At 41.0% G+C, this 19,993-nt stretch overlaps 1 protein-coding gene across 1 annotated transcript in view; it reads right to left on the reverse strand.

Moving 5' to 3' along the window:
• The window catches only part of LOC140547076 (phospholipid-transporting ATPase ABCA1-like), a 237,774-nt gene that overhangs the window by 94,369 nt on the left and 123,412 nt on the right, over window positions 1-19,993 (reverse strand). Inside the window, exons 19-28 of the mRNA XM_072670600.1 lie at window positions 19,296-19,427; window positions 17,253-17,392; window positions 15,495-15,632; window positions 10,011-10,213; window positions 6,446-6,512; window positions 5,204-5,406; window positions 4,493-4,541; window positions 2,242-2,349; window positions 2,050-2,085; window positions 730-872 (exon numbers count right to left, since the gene is read on the reverse strand). Coding sequence (XP_072526701.1) covers window positions 730-872; window positions 2,050-2,085; window positions 2,242-2,349; window positions 4,493-4,541; window positions 5,204-5,406; window positions 6,446-6,512; window positions 10,011-10,213; window positions 15,495-15,632; window positions 17,253-17,392; window positions 19,296-19,427 — 1,219 coding nt within the window. The remainder of the gene's footprint in view (window positions 1-729; window positions 873-2,049; window positions 2,086-2,241; window positions 2,350-4,492; window positions 4,542-5,203; window positions 5,407-6,445; window positions 6,513-10,010; window positions 10,214-15,494; window positions 15,633-17,252; window positions 17,393-19,295; window positions 19,428-19,993) is intronic.

Genomic DNA, 19,993 nt, shown 5'->3' on the forward strand with positions numbered 1-19,993 from the left:
CCGTCCTTCTTTACAGCTATTTCCCCTTTCCCATGTTCTGTTAGTTTAAAACCCATCTCTCTTCTTCTCTCTCCATCTTTTTTCCTTCCTCTTCTCTCTCTCTCTCTCTCTCTCTCTCTCTCTCTCTCTCTCTCTCTCACCTTTTCTTTCACTCTTTTCTTTCTCCTTCTCTCTTTTCTTCTCTTTCTCTGTCTCTCGCTCACCCTCTCTCCTTCTCTACTCCTATTCCTCTCTTTTCTTTTTTCTATTTTAGCTCCACCACCCCCCCTTTTCTCTTCATCCCTTTTTCCTCTTACTGCTTCACCCCCCCCCCCCCCTCTCGTCTTGCTCTCCCCTCTTTCACTCTATCTTCTGGTATAGACAGGAGGAGTGTGCTGAGGGTTCAGTAATTTTAGTGGATGACGGCTGTGTGAAGTCGTTCACTCTGAGCTTGATTAATTACAGCGGCCGATCCAAACCTTTGCCGAAAAATGCAAATGCGGCTGGAAGAGAGAGCCTCTAGGAGAAGTGACAACAGAATAATGAACATGGGGAGAGAGAAAAGGGGGAGAAAGAAAAAGGACAATAGAACATCTTTCCCCCCGAGACAAACGCAGGATGACAACTATTGTCCCAGTGTAGTCTTTAGGCTCAAACACAGGCAGGAAATGAGAGCAGCTACAGAGAAATATGCTGATTTGGGTGTATGGCTGTGATGCATGTGTTTGTGTGTGTGTGTGTGTGTGTTACCTGAGCAATGATTCCTTTCCTGCTTCTCCGAGCGTGATGAAAGCGCTTTTTGAACAAGGCCAGAAACTGATGCCTGATTAGAGGCCAGCCAGTGATCACGCATGAGCCTTTACCATTCACACACATAGACCCCCGCTGACCGTCTGCAAAACACACACACACACACACACACACACACACACACACACACACACACACACACACAAACATGCAATGTTATCATCAACACATCCACACATTCATAGATCTCTACATTTGGAGTTTGTTGTAGTGGTTGGAGTATTAAACATCCCATATTCTGTGCAGTCATTGAGTCCAGTGACTCCATAATCCATGACCTCATATGTCAGAGGTTCTAGTGACCTTATGACCCATGGCCTCATATTTCAGATGATCCAGTGACTCCATAATCCATGACCTCATATTTCAGATGATCCAGTGACTCCATAATCCATGACCTCATATTTTAGAGGTTCTAGTGGCCTTATGACCCATGGCCTCATATTTCAGATGATCCAGTGACCACATAATCCATGGCCTCATATTCCAGATGATCCAGTGACTTCACAATTCATGGCCTCATATTCCAGATGATCCAGTGACTTCGCAATTCATGGCCTCATAATTCAGAGGATCTAGTGACCTCATAATTTAAAGGATTTAGTGACCTCATAATTGAAAGGAATCAGGGACCTCATAATTCAAATGATTTAGTGACCATATTTCAGAGGATAAAGGTAATCCATGGCCTCATGTTTCAGAGGATCCACTGAACTCATTATTCATGGCCTCATAATTCACAGGATCCAGTAACCTCATAATCCATGGCCTCATAATTCACAGGATCCAGTCACCTCATAATCCATGGCCTCATAATTCACAGGACAAAGAGGACCTCATAATCCATGGCCTCATAATTCAGATGATCCAATGACCTCATAATCCATGGCCTCATAATTCACATGATAAACAGGACCTCATAATCCATGGCCTTATAATTCAGAAGATCCAATGACCTCATAACCATAGCCTCATAATTCACAGTATCCTGTAAACTCATAATCCATGGCCTCAAAATTCACAGCATCCAGTAAGATCATAACCCATGACCTCATAATTTAAAGAATCCAGTAATCTCATAATCCATGGCCTCCTATTTCACCTGATAAGGAGGACCTCATAACCCATGGCCTTATAATTCAGAAGATTCTGTGACAATGGGTAGAAATGTATGTAGGACAAAACATATCTGGTTTGCACTATTTTTGTTTACAGCAGGGCGTGACAGCAGCACATTCCTAAATGTCATTCAGTACATACCTCCAACCCGATTTAAGAACCTTCCCTTCTTCTCCTCTGCAGAGAGACAGTGAAAAGAATGGGAAGTACATGAATATGCTGTAAAATACAGAATTAAAATATCATGCAGTTTGCTTGCATGTACTGTATACCTGTCTATAGTGTATAGGCATATCAGAGTGTAAATGTGTATGTGTTTGTGTGTGTGTGTACCGCGTTTGGAAGCTTCCCTCTCTGAGTGCTCCATGGCTGAACTGATGCTACGTGTCCTAGACTCTCTAGAGCTCCTCTTCCAGTCTCGCTCCAGTCCATCTTTTGTATCTGACCACACAAACACACAAATTGCTGTTCAGAAATTGGGAATCATTTATCACATTATTTCTTTATTGTTTTATATAATTCATTTTCCATAATTTCAAGAATTTAGTACTGCTTTTTCTTTGCTTTTCTTTGTCAAATTTTTTACCTTTTCTCACAGTTTGGTACTAGCAATTAACCCACCCAAACGTACCACCCTCTAGCACTAGCTATTCTCTTAACACTAGTAGGGTAAGGCCTTAACATGCCGGTTATCCAACATGCTCAGAGGAAAGCACCGGGTGCCCAGCTCCACCGCAGATAACAGATAACAGACAACAGACGCCTTTGCTTAAGAGTGACAAGGGGAGAGAGCGCCATCTACCCACCTGAAGAGAACACAGACAATTGTGCTCTCGGACTTCTAATGTGTTGCTAACAAGAGTATGCTAGCATCAGAGAGCACACATACACACATTCACTGCACAAGGACAAGGACGGAGCCACTACTGCCGGCTAAGTCACGACTACGAGAATAGAGGAGAGGTCGTTAAACTGCTGCTCTGAGAGACAGCTGTGTTAAGTCACACTAAACGTGCAAACACCTGGACATTCTGACCACGCTGAAGAGATCTGATCTTTCTTGGGAAGAACTGCACTTCAGCACTTTTTTCTGTTCGTTCTAAAGCTAATCCCTCAAAGACCAAAATGTTTGATGTGTTCTTCAGTTGTTAAATCTGTGAATATGAATCTGTAAATAAGCCACTGTTAATCTTCAAAGTCAGATGTTCTGTATTTGTCATAATGCAATGTATCAACAACAAACACGGTTTAAATTCTATATATAATTCATTTATAATTTTACCCCATTTTCCACCCAAGTTGGAGGGCCATTTACCCAATCCTCGTTGATGTGAACTCCCCCTATGAATGGTCCAACACTAGGAGGGTAGCACAAGTGTCCCCTCCGACAACTGCATCCCTGAAAGAACAAGTCCAATTGTGCTCTCTCAGCTCTCTCTGGCTGCTGATGGTGACCAGCATGACCGGGATTTGAGCCAACAATCTTCAGATTATAGTGGAATGTCTAATGGACCACTAGCAGTCCCCTACACTGATTACATTCTGTAGATGCTTCATGCAGACTTATCCCTTCATATAGTGTGTACTTTTGTAGGGCCAAGCGAACCCATTAGTACTCATTCTAGTCTTTATAATATATATATATATACACACATAATAGAAGCTGCAAACCTATAGAAAGCCCCAGTTATGGAAAAAAGCCCTAGAAAAAAAATAATAAATAAAAAAAATAAATAAATAAATATATATATATACACACAGTATATATATATATATATATATATATATATATATATATATATATATATATATATACACAGTATATATGTATGTATATTATATTTTAAATTAAACATGTTTAAACACATTCTACCTCAGAAAGAGTTCAAAGAACTGACAGCCTAATATTGCCATGACATTTTTATGATCCATGGTACCTCTATGTAACTTTCAAACACGACTGGTTACTGTTATTTGCTTATTTTGCACAGTGTCCAAAATAAATATTAAATACAGCATGTGCAAAAGTAATAAAACATTACACTGAATATACGCTATATTTTATTCTTTCCTAATGTGTTAAATTCAGAAAATAAAGTGCATAAAGTTCCCTGATATTTGCAAACATTCTGCAGAGGATTTGTTCACTTATTGTCACTTAGAAAATCCACACAATGTGTCATTTGGACAGGGTCAGGCACACCTTTGCCTAAGACTATGTGACTATCTGAGTAATACATGGCAGATAATGTGCAATTATCCAAAAGGCTATGTCCAAGGCCATTCATTTGCACCACATAATTGAAAAAGCAAATGCTGTATCCCCTCTGTAGTGAAGGTTTCTATCATATTTGTGTAAATGGATTTGAACTGAAAAGAATTTGTTCTGGCCTTAGCAAGGCCACTTCCAGTCTTCTGGAAATAATGATTTTTCATGTATTATGCCAGGCATATGCATATTTTCCCACTTCCGTTTCTTTGTTGTTATTATTATTATAAAAGTCTGATAAAAGAAATAAAGAAAATCACCCAGCATTTACGCTCCAAGTTCAAACAAAAGGTTAGAAAAATAGCAGTTGTTTACCGTTAGATTCGACATCTACGCCCGTCTCTTCCGCCACTTTTAGAAATATCTGAATAAGACATGAAAACAGGTAAACAGTCCTCCTTGCTTATGAGTCCAACTCTGGAAGAATAACTTAAGAAACAAATATTCATTCAAAATATCACATAACATAACATATAAGGCATAACTGGCTTGGCCACTTTATCAGAAACACCATCATATACAGTAGGTTTGCTGTGTAGAAAACAGAGTTTATCCTGTGTTTGTTGGGGTAACTGTCTCTACTGTCCAGAGAAAACTTTCTACTAGATTTTGGAGCACTGCTGTGAGGATTTGATTGCATTCAGCGACAAGTGGGGTCAGGATGTTGGATGATGGGGATCTTTGTACCCCTCTAGCATTAGACATGTTGCCAATAGGTTCATGTTTATCTGCTCCAGAGAGTCCTATTCTGTTGGCAGTACTTGTGTCAGCAATGGGCGCAACCTTAATAGCTGAAGGCATTCATTAGAAGGGGTGTCCACAAACATTTGGACATACAGTGTATTTGAGTGATATCTAAGACATTATGTCATGTGCAGATGAATGGACCAATATAAAGGCTCCATTGAGTTCCTTTAAAAGTTAAGAAGGTTTTTTGTGTTACTATGATACAGAGCTCATATGTGATATACTATACGGAGGACCACATACTGATGTATGTATGTGTGTGTGTATGTGAATATGTACCTCCTCCAGGCTGGTATCTGAGATGCCGTAGCTGCTGATCCGCAGCCTCTCTCTCTCCAGGTCGAGTTCTTTGAAGAGTGAAGCGAAGCTGCCGTCCTTAGAGCCAGTGTAGGGGAGGATGTACACCAGCTCCTGACCTAGGACCTCCAGAAACTCAGCCTCTGGAACGTGCCTGCGCACCAGAGCGCTCACATCCGCTACATCTGAACCGGCAGAAAAGGAGAGAGACTTTTTGCTTCTGCAGCTACTGTGAGTGTGAGTATGTGTGTGCATGTGTGTGTTCAGTACTGCAAAATGTAAAGCTGAAAATAATGATTTTTTTATCAATTAATGTTATAATTATTGTTTGACAAAACAAGCAATCAAACTCTTACACCTTCACAGTGCTGCTGAAGTGACCGTAGTGAACCACCTGTCGAGCTGGTCCAGCTTGTAGTCGTTTACCTGATACCTGACAGCTAAATACTGCATACTATGAACCACAACCACAATCTTCATATACAGTACAACAATGTCAGCTATCGAACTGTCTTATCCTAAAAGACCCTGCTAAATAAGCTACTTAGCACTAGCTTATACAAATTACTTAGCACTATGTAATCCACAGCCTTTCACAAACCAGTGGAACAGCTCAGCAGGAGGGAATCTTTGCAATATTTGGAGGTGTTTGGCCTGATATGGATGGAATACAGGAAATCCAGTCTGATACAGTGTACCTCTCCAGATAGCAGATCATTCTGGACCAAAAATGGTTCAGTTTAAAGCCTCATACTGGTCAGTTAAGTGTAGCAATAGCAAGTGCATTATGAGTCAAAACTGGTCCATCTTTAGCAGCCACATTCAAGATTGCACCACATGTTGCCCACTTGCAATCTATTCTGTGAATTGTCTGAATAGCATTTCTATTTTGGCCTGAAACTGTCCCAGCACCCGTTTTCCAATTGAGTAATCACTACATCTCATGGCAGTATGTTAAGTGGATGAAACCAGAAATGTGCCATGACCTTGCTACCTGACTCTGCTCTATTTCAGTCCCTTTCTCTTTGTGAGAATGTATTTATCTGTGAAAGAGAACGTTGAGTTGTTTAGCTGTCTAAATACCTAGGCCACGCCAACCACCACACGGTCTAAATGTCTTCTTTTATGGTAGAAAGAAACAGCGGTGACTAACCGCCTTTACCAATTACCAGTGTGCTTGTGTAAAGGGTCCTGCATGTTTGTGAGTTGTGTTTGTGTTCTGACCTGTTGGCTCCACGCTGCTGAGGCTGGATGAGCCGATCCCTTCATCTAGGCTGAAATCATCACATTGCTGTAAAAATAAACAGATGTACTTTACGCTGTGTGAACTTTTAATGGAAAATGGAAAAGTGGACCAAAAACAGCCTAAAATGAAACATAATATAAAAATATAATTACCTTTAAGAACCACCACTATCTGCTGTGAAGCTGCCCTTCCTAAGATTTTGTTATAATTGTGAGCATTAGTCTACCGTCCTACTCAAAACTGAATTTCTGAAAAGGTGAGCTTTTGTTTTCATTACAGCAATGATACGTTCATCTGCACTTTCCCTGTTCACGAGCATTGTTCACTTGTACAATATGTCAAGGGCATTTGTTGTGCAAACAACTTTTCTGAATTATTTCTGTACATACATGTACATATCCTACAAAACATGAATATGTAGCATGATGTGAAAACTGTGGAATCTTAATAAATATGCATGGTGACAAATTCAAACACAAACACTAGACCTCAATAAGCATGTGTGTAAAGTATACATAAAAATTGGCTATAAACAATGTCCATGAAGTGACAAATGAGAAGTGTCCATAAAGCAACAGGTGAGAATGAAGGTGTAAATGTAGTAACAAGAAAGAATTGTGAACTGAGAATTTTCCATAGAGCAAGGAGTAAGAATTGTCCAAAGAGAAATGAGTAACTCCATTGAGTTATACGTGAGAATTGTCCATAGCGTGATGAGTAAGAATTGTCCACTGAGTAATAAGTGGAAATTGTCCATAGCGTGATGAGTAAGAATTGTCCACTGAGTAATAAGTGGAAATTGTTCATAGTGTGATGAGTAAGAATTGTCCATTGAGTAATAAGTAAGGATTGTCCATAGTGTGATGAGTAAGAATTGTCCATAGCGTAATGAGTAAGAATTGTCCATTGAGCAATAAGTAAGAATTGTCCATAGTATGAGGAGTAAGAATTGTCCATATCGTGATGAGTAAGAATTGTCCATAGCGTAATAAGTAAGAATTGTCCATTGAGCAATAAGTGAGAATTGTTCATAGCGTAATGAGTAAGAATTGTCCATTGAGCAATAAGTAAGAATTGTCCATAGCATGATGAGTAAGAATTATCCATTGAATCACAAATAAGAATTGTCCATAGAGTAATAAAACAGAATTGTCCATCAGGTGACAAAAAGCTAAATTGTCCATTGGGTGACAAAATTGTCTATAGAGTGTTAAAGCAAAATTGTCCATTGGGTTACAAGTGAGAATTGTCCAAAAAGTAACACGTCAATGGAGTAACAAATGAGAATTGCTCAAAGAGTGACAAGCGGACAGGGTGACTTGTCCACATAGGAACAACTGTCTTATGAATTAACAAGTGAGCATTCTTCATAGAGTGATAAATGACAATTGTTCATTGAGAGACAAGAGAGAATTTTAGTGTTAAGTGTTCAGCATCATTTACAGTAAATGAATGTAAAGTGTCCGATCAGACGCAGGACTAATTCTGCAGCTGTAACATTAACGTAAGTTAGTGACAGTCTTCTGTATTCTGAAATTGAACCCTAGTTTGATTAGTACTCCTGCAGACAGAGACTGTTCTCTGGCCTAGTAGACAGTGGTGGATATTGACTAAATAAATAAACCTCACAGACACTCTGAGGATGAGGTCATCTGTGTGTCAGCATTGTCTGTATTTTTCTTGTCATTGACTTTAGCTTCATCTCTTAATCAATAGGGAGTTAGTCATTAGTCATGATGTAGGAGCAGCTAAATGTCAATAGGAATCTATCGGGCTGGTGCTTAATTGCATTCAGATAATAAGAAGCTTTACATCACTGTGTTGCCTGAGATGTTTCATCACAGTTAAGACTATCGGACTATCGGCCTTCCGGATGTTTCTTTGCAGGATTATTGTGAAAACTTTACCAGGTGAAGTTGCTGAGTGATGCTGAATGTTCACATCCCCAACTGATTTTAGCACAACAACAACTTGGTCAAAAAATAACTGAACACTTTGATAGTACCTGAAGTTTTTTTTGACTCGTACAGTCAAGCCAGAAAGTCTGCACACCCCTGTTTCACCTGCTCCACGTTTTACATGTTACAAACTTATTCTGCAATAGATTTGAGTTCATTATTTCTCATATAATTCTACACAAAATAGCCCACGCTGACAAAAAGAAAGTTTTTTAGACATTTTTTTGACAGATTATTAAACATCTAAATGTAAAATACTATACAATACCAACATCCAAGAGTGAGCTGAGGTGCCATTTGTTTCCAGTGATACTGCTTTGAGATGTTTTTGCAGCTTAATTAGAGTCCACCTGTGGTAAATTCAACCTGGAAAGAGGGGCCTTGGCCAGGGTGGTGAGAAGGAACCCAATGGTCATTCTAACAGAGCTCCTTTGTATACTTGTGGGCATGGGAGAACCTTTCAGAAGGTCAACCATCTAGGCAGCACTCCACAAATCACATGGTAGAGTGGCCACATTCTAAGCCACTCATTAGCAAAAGAGTAACAAGGTAAAATAAATAAAAAGGTATGTGAGAGGTAAGAATTGTTTGTAGGGAGACAAGTGAGAATTGTCCAAAGAGTAATGAGTGAGATTTGTCCATAGAGTAATGAGTGAGATTTGTCCATAGAGTAATGAGTGAGATTTGTCCATAGAGTATTGAGTGGGAACTGTCCATATAGAGACATGTGAGAATTGTCTATAGGGTGACAAGTGACAATTGTCCATAGAGTAACGAGTGAGAATTATCCATAGAGTAACAAGTGATAATTGTCCATAGAGTAATGAGTGGGAACTGTCCATATAGAGAGACATGTGTCCTCCATACTTGATGGCAATGGTCAAACACCAGTCTGCACACAGAAGTCAAGCATCCAGACTTTTTTTCTGTCCTAGTACCTATGTGGAACGCTTCCTGTCTTCAAATGCTGACTGAAGACCCACCTCTTTTGAGAGTACATATGTGTATGTTGTACTGTAAGCGCATAAGCATATGTTGAATATTGTGTATCTAGGGGTCCATGCTGATGTTTGTATTTGGCAGGATCTAGCTTGATGTATCTTTAGGATCCTAGTCTGTAGCTGCTGGAGTGTGTAAACAGAGTCAGTCCACCAACCAGAAACATCCACTCAACAGCGTCCTGGGAGTGCTGATGAAGGACTAGAGGATGACCAACACAGACTGTGCAGCAACAGATGCAGAGCTTCTGTCTCTGACTTTACATCTACAAGGTGGACCAGCTAGGTATCATCTAACAGAGTCACTGAGCAACACCATGCCAACCACTATGGCACTCCACAGCAACCACCTATCAACAGCAAACACTTAGCAATGTCATAGCAACAACCTAGCAACCCAATTGCAAACCCCTGGTATCCAATAGCAACCACCAAGCAAAAACAGTTTCGCTGTAGTGACCACATAGTAACAGCTAGGCAACTGCCTGTAAGTGGGAACCACCTATGCAGCTCAACCATTCTGTGTTTCCTTCAGGAGGAAGGAATATCATTATAAAATCATTACGATAACAGCTTGACCACCACACCTGATTGTTGAGGCTGTTGTGCTTCTTCACTCCTTTCTCCTGACTGGCTTGCACAAGTGTGAGGTAATATCCGCTGCCATAGGTTTTCTTCAGGAAGAGAGACGAGCCGCAGCAGCACACACGGCCATGAGAGATGATCGCAATGCGGTCACCAAGAATATCCGCCTCGTCCATGTGGTGAGTGGACAGAATGATAGTGCGACCTGGAGGACACAGAGAAAGAGAGAGAGAGAGAGAGAAAGAGAGAGAGAGAGAGAGAGAGAGAGAGAGAGAGAGAGAGAGAGAGATTGTGTGAGATACCAAAACAGATAATGTCAAATACTAACAGGTATTGTTGTTGTTGTTGACAGACAGGCAGACAGACAGACAGACAGACAGACAGCGATAGATAGATAGATAGATAGATAGATAGATTGATAGATAGATAGACAGAGATGAATAGACAGACAGATATATAGATATATATAGATAGGCAGGCAGGTAGGCAGGCAGGCAGATAGACAGACAGACAGACAGACAGATAGATAGGCAGACAGGCAGGCAGACAGGCAGGCAAATAGACAGGGGTGCCTAGTGTCTACGCCTGTCCTGGAGCATTGTCCTCTATTTGCTTCATGGATGGGATCTTTGAGTAGATTCTGCATCACATTAGCATCAACTACACAGTGTTTATGTGTGTATGTGTGTGTGTGTGTGTGTGTGTGTGTGTGTGTGTGTGTGTGTGCAGCACTACAGTATGGGTGCGTACATCTGTTTAATCTGTATGATGGATGGTGAAAGGATCATGTGACCTGGATTGGAATAATAACCATGGACACCAATACACACACACACTATCACACGCACACATGCATACACCCACATAGATCAGAGGTCTGTATCTTGCTCCATTTAGGGAGTTATTCATGCTCAGTGTACTGATCTCCCTTGTGACATTCATACACACACTAGAGAGAGAGGATGTGTGTGTGTGTGTGTGTGTGTGTGTGTGTGTGTGATGGTTGTGGTTAGCAGGTTTGATTTATGACGTGTTCTATCAGAGAGCACAGTGATCGATCATGGACAGGTGAAATGCCGCAGTTTTTTGGCCTTACACACACACACACACACCAACACACACACCTGTTTCCATTAATGACACAATGTTTTTCAAAGTCCTGACTCAAGGTAAAGAAAAGAGATTGGTGTTTCAGAGTCTTTTAGTGTGTGTGTGTGAGTGTAGGTGTGTGTGTATTGATCACAGTCTGCTGATCCCTGACTTGTAGCACTTTGATCACACACTTGTTTGTAGAATGACAAGCAGGTCTTCTTCACAAACACACCCACTGCGCGCACACACACACACACACACACACACACACACACACACATACACACACACACACACACACACAAACACACACACACATACACACAGGCTGTTAGTGGTCATGTCACTGGAGGCTCTTAATGCATTTTGCTCATTGACTTTATTCAGAGGAAACACTTTCTGTGGTGTAAGAGGGTTTAAAAGTGTGTGTGTTTGTGTGTGTTTGTGTGTGTGTGTGTGTGTGTGTGTGTTTGTGTGTGTTTGTGTGTGTGTGTGTGTTCTGTTGTGACACCTGACTTCCATTAAATGACTCTAAACAAAGTTGCAAAGTTGTGGCCGAGTTTGAAGTGTACAACAGGTGAAGTTAGGTAAGTGCCCTCAGTCTAAATATTCCATTAGTCTATTAGAAACTCTACACTAATCTAAGCTGGTATGGCAGCAAACAGTGCAGACTAGTTTTAGGCTAAGCCTGACCAGTTCTAAACCACATTAACTTATCTGTGTGAAACAAATCTGGAAGATCTGGATGCGGTTTAAGCAGGTTGAGAGATATTTTTGGATGTGTATTTACAGAAATGAGATTGGTGGCAGCCTAAGTCCAGTGTTTGTTAGCAAAGTTAGCCTAGCATCCCCTGTTCTGAACTAATGCAGCACACCAAACATGTCCTGGCTGGTTGTAATAGAGACAGATATCCCAACAACAGCAGGATAAACTCTTCTTTAATACCCTTGATTTTGAATGAGCAGGTGTCCCAATACTTTTGTCACTATAGTGTATGTGAAAGTTCTTCAATTCGGTTCACTAGCCATATAGATTGAGGTCACCTGGGCAGCCTTTTTCCAGTTGCCAGATGAGGGTCACACACAGCCCAGGTACAAGCACTGCCAGATGTGTTTCAGCCCCTCTTAAACCAGCCAAAGTTACACAAAGAAGCACCTTGCAAACCTTGAGATTTACCTGGACACAGAGTGAAGCTAGGCTATGCTATGCATCTGTGGCCAACAGTCATAGGGCCAAAAAAATGCTAAACAGGCTCATATCTTTTGATGAGCTAACCATAAAAAAAGGAAAATCAGAGCGTTTCATTCTGAGGCAAAATAACAGGGTGGTAAACAGGGTTGTATAACTGCATCGGAGCGTTTTTTTAACCACCTTTAAGGGCGGTTACATTGTAGGTCATATTTTTGTCAAATCGTTGCAAAAAACATGCTTTTCTTGAAAGCCAAGATGATTATTTTTGCAATAGTTTTCATTTCACTTGCAATAGCTTTCTTTTAACTCCCTCGTCTCGCTTGCTATACTAAATTGACAAAAGTATTGGGACACCTGCTCATTCATTGTTTCTTCTAAAATCAGGGGTATTTAAAAGAGTATATTTTGTTGAAGTCACTGTCTATACTGTCCAGAGATTAAGGCTTTCTACTAGATGTTAGAGCATCGCTGTGAGCAACTGATTGCATTTAGTGACAAGAGCATTAGTGAGGTCAGGATGTTTGATGTTCACCACCCCAGCTCATCCCCCATCTACCCAGCCCATCCCAAACGTACCAGAGATCATACCAGAAAACACAGTTCCACTCCTCCACAGCTCAATGCTGGGGGACTTTATACCCCTCTGGCCCACACCAGGCCCACACCAGGGGCAGTGGTGGCTCAGCGGTTAGAGCGCCGGGTTATCGATAACAGGGTTGTGGGTTCGATTCCTGGGCTTGGCAAGCTGCCCCTGTTGGGCCCTTGAGCAAGGCCCTTTACCCTCTCTGCTCCCCGGGCGCTGGAGTTGGCTGCCCACCACTCTGGGTGTGTGTGTGTACTCACTGCCCCTAGCTCACTTGTGTGTGTGTGTGTGTGTGAGTGTGTGTTCACTACCACAGATGGGTTAAATGCGGAGGACCCATTTTGCTGTACAGTGACAAATACGTGCACCTTTACCTGGCATTAGGCATGGTGCCAATGGGTTCATCTGCCGGTGCAGATTATCCTGTTCTATTGGCAATACTTCTCTACAGGGACTGCATCTGTTTCTGCAATGGTTGTAATCTGTTTCTGCAATGGTTGTAATGCAACTGAATGCATTCATTACAAATGGTGTCTACAATCATTTGGACTTATATTCTTAGCGTAGCTTGGTAGCCGTAGCTTCAGTGCAAGCCTGAAGAAGCTGAGGGTGTCTTGTTCACCTACATGTGGGCTTTATAGAAAATAGAAAACTGTAAACTTGCTCGTTGGTTAGGTGTACGAGTTTTCCGGAGGTGATCACGTGGATCAAGCACAGAGGAGACAAGTTTCATAAGTGTCTCATCAACGAGAGCCGACGTGTTCATTACTAATTTAGAGCAGTGTAATGCATCATGGTACGGGTGATTAGGCTGAGTCCGCACTGCCCCCCTCATTATCAGGCCACTTACTCTTCCTCCATGGCCGAAATTGTGGCCGGAGCTGCAATAACGGCCATTTTTTTTTTTTGTGACGCTGATGAATTTCAGCCCTGATCTAGGATAGATTTTCGGCAGCAGATTGTGGAAAGCCGTTTGCTGGAGTAAATTAGCCTTCTGCATGGAAAACATGTCCGTAGAGCGCTGTCTTAATTTGCTTATTGACTTTTAAACACTGAGCTGGCAGTACATCTGTTTCAAGCAAAATGATACCAATCACTGCGTGGATGCTCTCGCTGTTAGCTTGCCTGCAGCGACTTAGCAAACGATCTCCCATGAACTGCGCCAGTCAATAAGGTGAAAATCCATATATTCATTAAGGGCAGATAGAGAGTTTAGGAGCATTATCTGCAGTGGCATTCTGAAGGAATCAGCTCCAGCTTTTAAAACCAACAAGCTGCTAAACAAGCTGTTCAAATATGCCTGTGTCTTTATCTAGCAGGGGTGCGATCGATTTGCTGGTACTGATACTTTTAGTTACAGAACAGTCTGGTCCTTTAGAATGGTGATTCAAGCAGCCATGACATTTAAAAGGTGAATAACGAGTGAATACCAATTAACTATATGCTTACAATGGTCAAAAGGTGGAGTCTACATACACTATATAGACAAAAGTATTGAGACACCTGCTGATTCATTGTTTCTTCTGAAATCAAGGGTATTAAAAAAGAGTTGATCCTGCTTTGGTTGGAGTAACTGTATCTACAGTCCAGAGAAGAAGGCTTTCTACTAGATTCTGGAGCATTCTGGGGCTGTGAGCATTTGATTGCATTTAGCGACGAGAGCACTAGTGAGGTCGGGATGTTGGATGATCACCGCCCCAATTCTACAACTCACCACAAAAGTATTGGATGGAGCACCATCATGATCATTCCAGAGAACTCAGTTCCACTGCCTCACAGCTCAATCTCGGGGGGGCTTCATACCCCTCTAGCCCATGCATTGGCATTAGGCATAAGGCATGGTGAGTGAAAGAATCTGAGCGAAAAAGAGGCAAACTGTGGTTGGACAAATGGGTCAGAACATCTCCAAAACATCTTCTTGTCTTGTGGGGTGTTCCTGGTATGCAGTGGTCAGAACCTACCAAAAGGAGGTATTGCTCCAAGGAACAGCAACTGGTGAACAGGGTCACGGACAGGCTCATTGACGCCCAAGGCTTATTACTAAGATCCATGGAAGCTCTACCTCACAACATACAGGGCTTCCAGAATCTGCTGCTAAAGTTTTGGTACCACAATATGCCTTCAGAGGTCTTGTGGAGTCCATGCCAAGTGAAAGCTACTCGATATTAGGCACACTGTCTGACGTGAAGCTGTGTCCCAAACCACACACTACCACACACTACTACACAGTGTTTCACAACTAGCCCCCATTAGAACTACATCCATAAGTGTAGTTGCCTCAGTAAAGCAAAGGGGTGTGTGAGCTGGGATGCAGCTGCAGTAACATAGAATTTTACAGCTTTAACGGACGTCGTAATTAGCATGTGTACATCATTAATATGTATTAATACTGATATTAAAATGGCATCTCAATTTAATAAGACATGTTTAAGGATCTTAGAAAAAGATTATAAGAAAAAAAGACCCATGGACACACCCATCTTACTTGCAGTCATATTAGCACCATACGGCACCTTTTCTCCCTTTTGGTTCAATTGAAAATATGTCAGAATGAATGCAAAGCAACCCAGGACTAAAATCTAGTAATCTGAATTGAGTAATAAAAGAGTCTGTACTCACCTTGTTTGTATTTAAGCAGCAGTTCCCAGATTCCTCTCCTGGCATACGGATCCACTCCGGCTGTGGGTTCGTCCAAGATCACCACACTGGAGTCTCCTACAAATGCTATGGCAACTGACAGTTTCCTCTGCATCCCACCTGTTCACAAAATCAGACCAAAGTTCAACTGGATGCTTTATTTAATATTAAGCATTGTGTGATTGCCGAATACAGCTCAATTGCCCCATACTGGTCTTATATGGAAGCAGTTAAACTCTATCATTGTTATATAAAATCAACAGCATCTAGACCGGGGGTGGGTGGTTCCGGTCCTGGAGGACCAGATTCCCGCACAGTTTCTTGCTAACCCTGCTCAACTCACTTGTTAATTGCTAGGTCTGCTTAGAGCAGGGAAATCAGCAAACTGTGCTGGACCCTGGCCCCCGTTGCAATCCATGGAGGCTCTACTTTACAACTGACGGGACTTAGAGGATCTGCTGCTAAGGTCAGAAGGTATCCAGATAAAACAGGACATTTTCAGAGGTCTTGCGAAGTCCATGTCTTGATGGGTCAGAGCTGTAGTGATGGCTTGGTTGAGAGGGCCCTACACAACATTAGGCAGGTGCTTTTAATGATATGGGTGATTAGCGTACATGCAGTACTGTGGAAATTTCAGTTCAAGTATGAGACATTGACTTTTCAGGAGATGTTTCTGAGCAGGTCAGATATATGAGAGCATCCAACTGCATATGCAAAAGGTAAGTCTAGCAGAAATAAGTGGAGAAGAATCACGATTCTTCGTAAGTAAACTTGAAGTTTAACTTAAGGTTCAAGTACAGCTTTGTCTGATAAAAACAAGCTTCAAGAAAAAAATTTCAAGGCTTAATTCTTCATTTGGCAACATTGAGCCTTATTCACTAATTTGTTCTTCTGCTTAAAATCCACATACACAGTTCTTACGAAGACTCTCGTAAAAATGTGACATTCGCCACATTCTTATTTAGAATTAGTTCATTTGTTTGTTAGAGGACAATGGAATCCACCATTATAAGAGCAGGGCTTTATTGTTAGGACTTTTCTCAAGAACTAATTAAAAATATTCTTTAGAAACGGCATTTTTCATCTTGAGATTACTGCTAAAAGTAGTTCTAACCATTTTACAGATTTTGCCAAAGAAACAAGGCAAGATTTTATTTATTTTCTTTATTTAAGCATTTTAAATTTTTACCCAATTTTCCTCCCCAGTTTTGGATTACTTAACCCACTCATTAGCACTCTCCCTCTTCACATGCTACCGACACTGGAAGGGTAATTACTGACACATGCCTCCTCCGACAGGTAGAATGCATAACCAGCCACCGTCTCTTATTCAACTGCCACCAATGCAAACATCACCACTCAACCAATGCACTCTGAGGAAAGCGCCAGGTATCCAGCTCTGATCCATCAGCTAGCAGAAGCTAGCCTTTGTGGATCAGCATTCCCCCCCAGATAGAGCGAGGCCAGTTGTGCTCTCTCAGGCTCCAGCTGCTGATGTCAGGCTCAGTATAGAAAAAGACATTCTGGTGATTTGCATCATCAGCATGTCCTCAAGTGACCTAAGTGACCTCAGACGTTTGATCGGCAACATATAATTATCATAGAATTGATCTAATATTGCTCCAAAAATGAACAATCGCTTTTACATCCTCACTGGCTAATGTCCTCTCTCTCACACTCTCTCTCACACTCTCTCTAACACACACACACATACACTCACACTCACCCACTGTGCCATACCTGAGAGGTTCTTGGCAAGCTCCTTGCGCTTGTGCGGCAGTCCCACGTCTTTGATCATCTGATCTATCTCCTGTTTTACCTCCCCAGAGCTGCGTCCCTTCAGACGGGCGTAGAAGTAGATGTGCTCCTCCACGGTCAGGCTGCAAAACACACATCCATCACGGAGTCGGCGGGGCATAATGGCTTGGACGGTGCATTTCAGGATCCATCTTCATAAAGCATTCCGCACACGCTCCTACAAATCGAATGCGTCTCGTGCAGTGGCGTAATGCATAATGCACACTGAGTTTTTGTCTGACTGCAATAAATGAGGCGTGAATCCAATAAGCATTCACGAATTTGGTCATTAAATAATGGCTTCTTCAAGCTGTATGTCAAGCGTGTAGTAATAACGGATTCCTGACATTCGGCGTAATTGAAATGTACTGTTTTAGTAAAACTTATGAAAGCACCGTGAACGCTTCGCCAATAGATAGAGTTGACCTTTACAGTTATTATTGGCACTCTGATTTAAATTCAATTGATGTTACGTAATAATTTAACCTTAAAGCTAACAATTTAATTTTTCACCCATTCATTTTTAACTAAGGTTTTTGTTTCATAGCTCTAAATAACATAATAGTTAGTCATTTACAGGGATTACTGAATAATAACACTGAACACTAATAACTAATAAGTTATTTTTGGAAAGTCTGAAAAAAGTCATAAAAAGTATCTGTTTTTGACTTTTTGACAATGTGAATTGTCACAATGTGTCTGTACATGTTTCTGAATTTTTTGATGAATAGACCAATAGAAATATTCCAAAATGACCTGGAATAAAATTTTTTTACACTGACCTCCATTGAAATGCTTTACAGTCTGTAAGAACAGATTCAAGTCCAACATTTTGCTTTAAGTTTTCATGTAAAAATGCAAGAATGTAGGAAAAAAATGCCTTGTTTGTAAAGATAAAAAAAAAAAGAATCGTTTCAAATCGTTTTTATTTAGATTTGGGCACATTAGGAACATTCCATTCATTCCAGATTTTGATCAATTTTTTTTTCTTTGGTCACAAAGAAAACCTACAAGATTTTTGCATGCAGCGATGGTATTTTTTGCAGTATGTATTAACAGATTCAGGTCTGAACATCTAACATTTCACTGTTTGTTTTGTTGTGAAAATATAAAATTATCAAGAGACATAAAAGGTGATGTTTGATGACCCCCCCCTCCATTTCATCTTCAATGTTACTTTTTACTACTTTTAGTACTTTTAATTAACTTTAGGCATCATCGCCATCTGTTCTTTACATTGTGTCACAATGTTATGATAAATGGACCAATAGAAATGCTCCAAAATGGCTTTTACATTGCCTTTCATCTACAAAGTTTAAAATACAATTTCAAAAATACAGGGTTTTTTTTATTTATTTTTGCATGACAGCTAGGATATGATAATGTGGGATGAGCCTGTACGAGGGAGGAAACTCTGAGAAGGAGTTTGGATGGCTTCTGCTTAAGTGGAGTGATTTCTACTGATAAGTGGAGATAGGACTAATAGATATGACTGAGTTAAATGGAGGAGACAGGGTGGTGTTGGTGGGCTGCAGAAACCTCATCTTGCGCCTCATCAGGTAAAGATAGGAGTTTATAGGACGTTTGATTGGAAGGCATGTTCTTCCTCCCAAACTTTAACTATATCAGAACTCCATGTAAGTGAAGTGAAGCTTTTGTTTTATTTCACTCTGCTGAACTGGTTTAGCTTCTGGACTGCTTAGCTGTTGCTCTCACCTTTCCCTTTGGATCTTTAGATCCTTTATTTTATTATATTACGAATATTTCATACTTTAGACTTAATTCCTAGTAGTTTCCTACTAGGCTAATTTTACTTCTACCTGATCCATCATTTCAACTAAGCGACAATGAAGTAACTCAAGTTCTCTGTTGTTGTTTACTCCTTTTTGTGCCCAACAACAACAACAACAAACACTTTAACACTTAATTGCAACCCCAAACCACTGTGATTGCTTGACCAGCATGAGGCTGACCCCTGCTACTCACTCGTTAAACAAGACGTTGTGTTGCGGACACATGCCCAGCGTCTTCCGAATGGTGTCCATGTCTTTGCGGATGTCCAAGCCGTTAACGTAGGCAGTGCCGGACGTGGGGGCGAACAGACCAGTCAGAATTGACCTAAGGGCAGCAAATGTCAAACATAACCAACTGTCAGATGACCACCAAGCGCTTCAAAGCATGGTTCGACATTCCTTTACTCCATCACTGTCAATCTCGAGAAACAGCTGCTATCCTCAACACAGCTCTAGAGAGAAGGAAGAAGCTGCGTTATCTCACAGGTTTGACCTGAGTGTCACACAGAGCTTTGGTGTAAAACAAATAGTTAGGGTGGAAAAAAACATGAAGTGAGAAGTGGACAAAAATTCGAGAAAACAGGAGATTGGACAGTGCTACTATAGCAACAGGGTGACAGGAGGGTGGGCAGTAAGCAACACTTCATTTGGATGGTTTATTGTAGGTGTTCAGCAGGTGCTTTTCATACAGAAATATACAGCTAGTCCTTAAACTGTTGGGTAGGAGAACTGGGTGCCTAATAAACTGTCATTTTTATTATGTCTTTTTTTTCTTATAATATCTCAGTGTGGTTTTGAGAACTTTAGCCTTGAACATGACAAAGCTTGGACACAGAAGCTTTAATAGAGAAAAGGCTTCATCAACTTTTTAAAAGATAAATGGACGATTAG

The sequence above is a fragment of the Salminus brasiliensis genome, chromosome 24, assembly GCF_030463535.1.
Source record: "Salminus brasiliensis chromosome 24, fSalBra1.hap2, whole genome shotgun sequence".
Classification (NCBI taxonomy): Eukaryota; Metazoa; Chordata; class Actinopteri; order Characiformes; family Bryconidae; genus Salminus; species Salminus brasiliensis.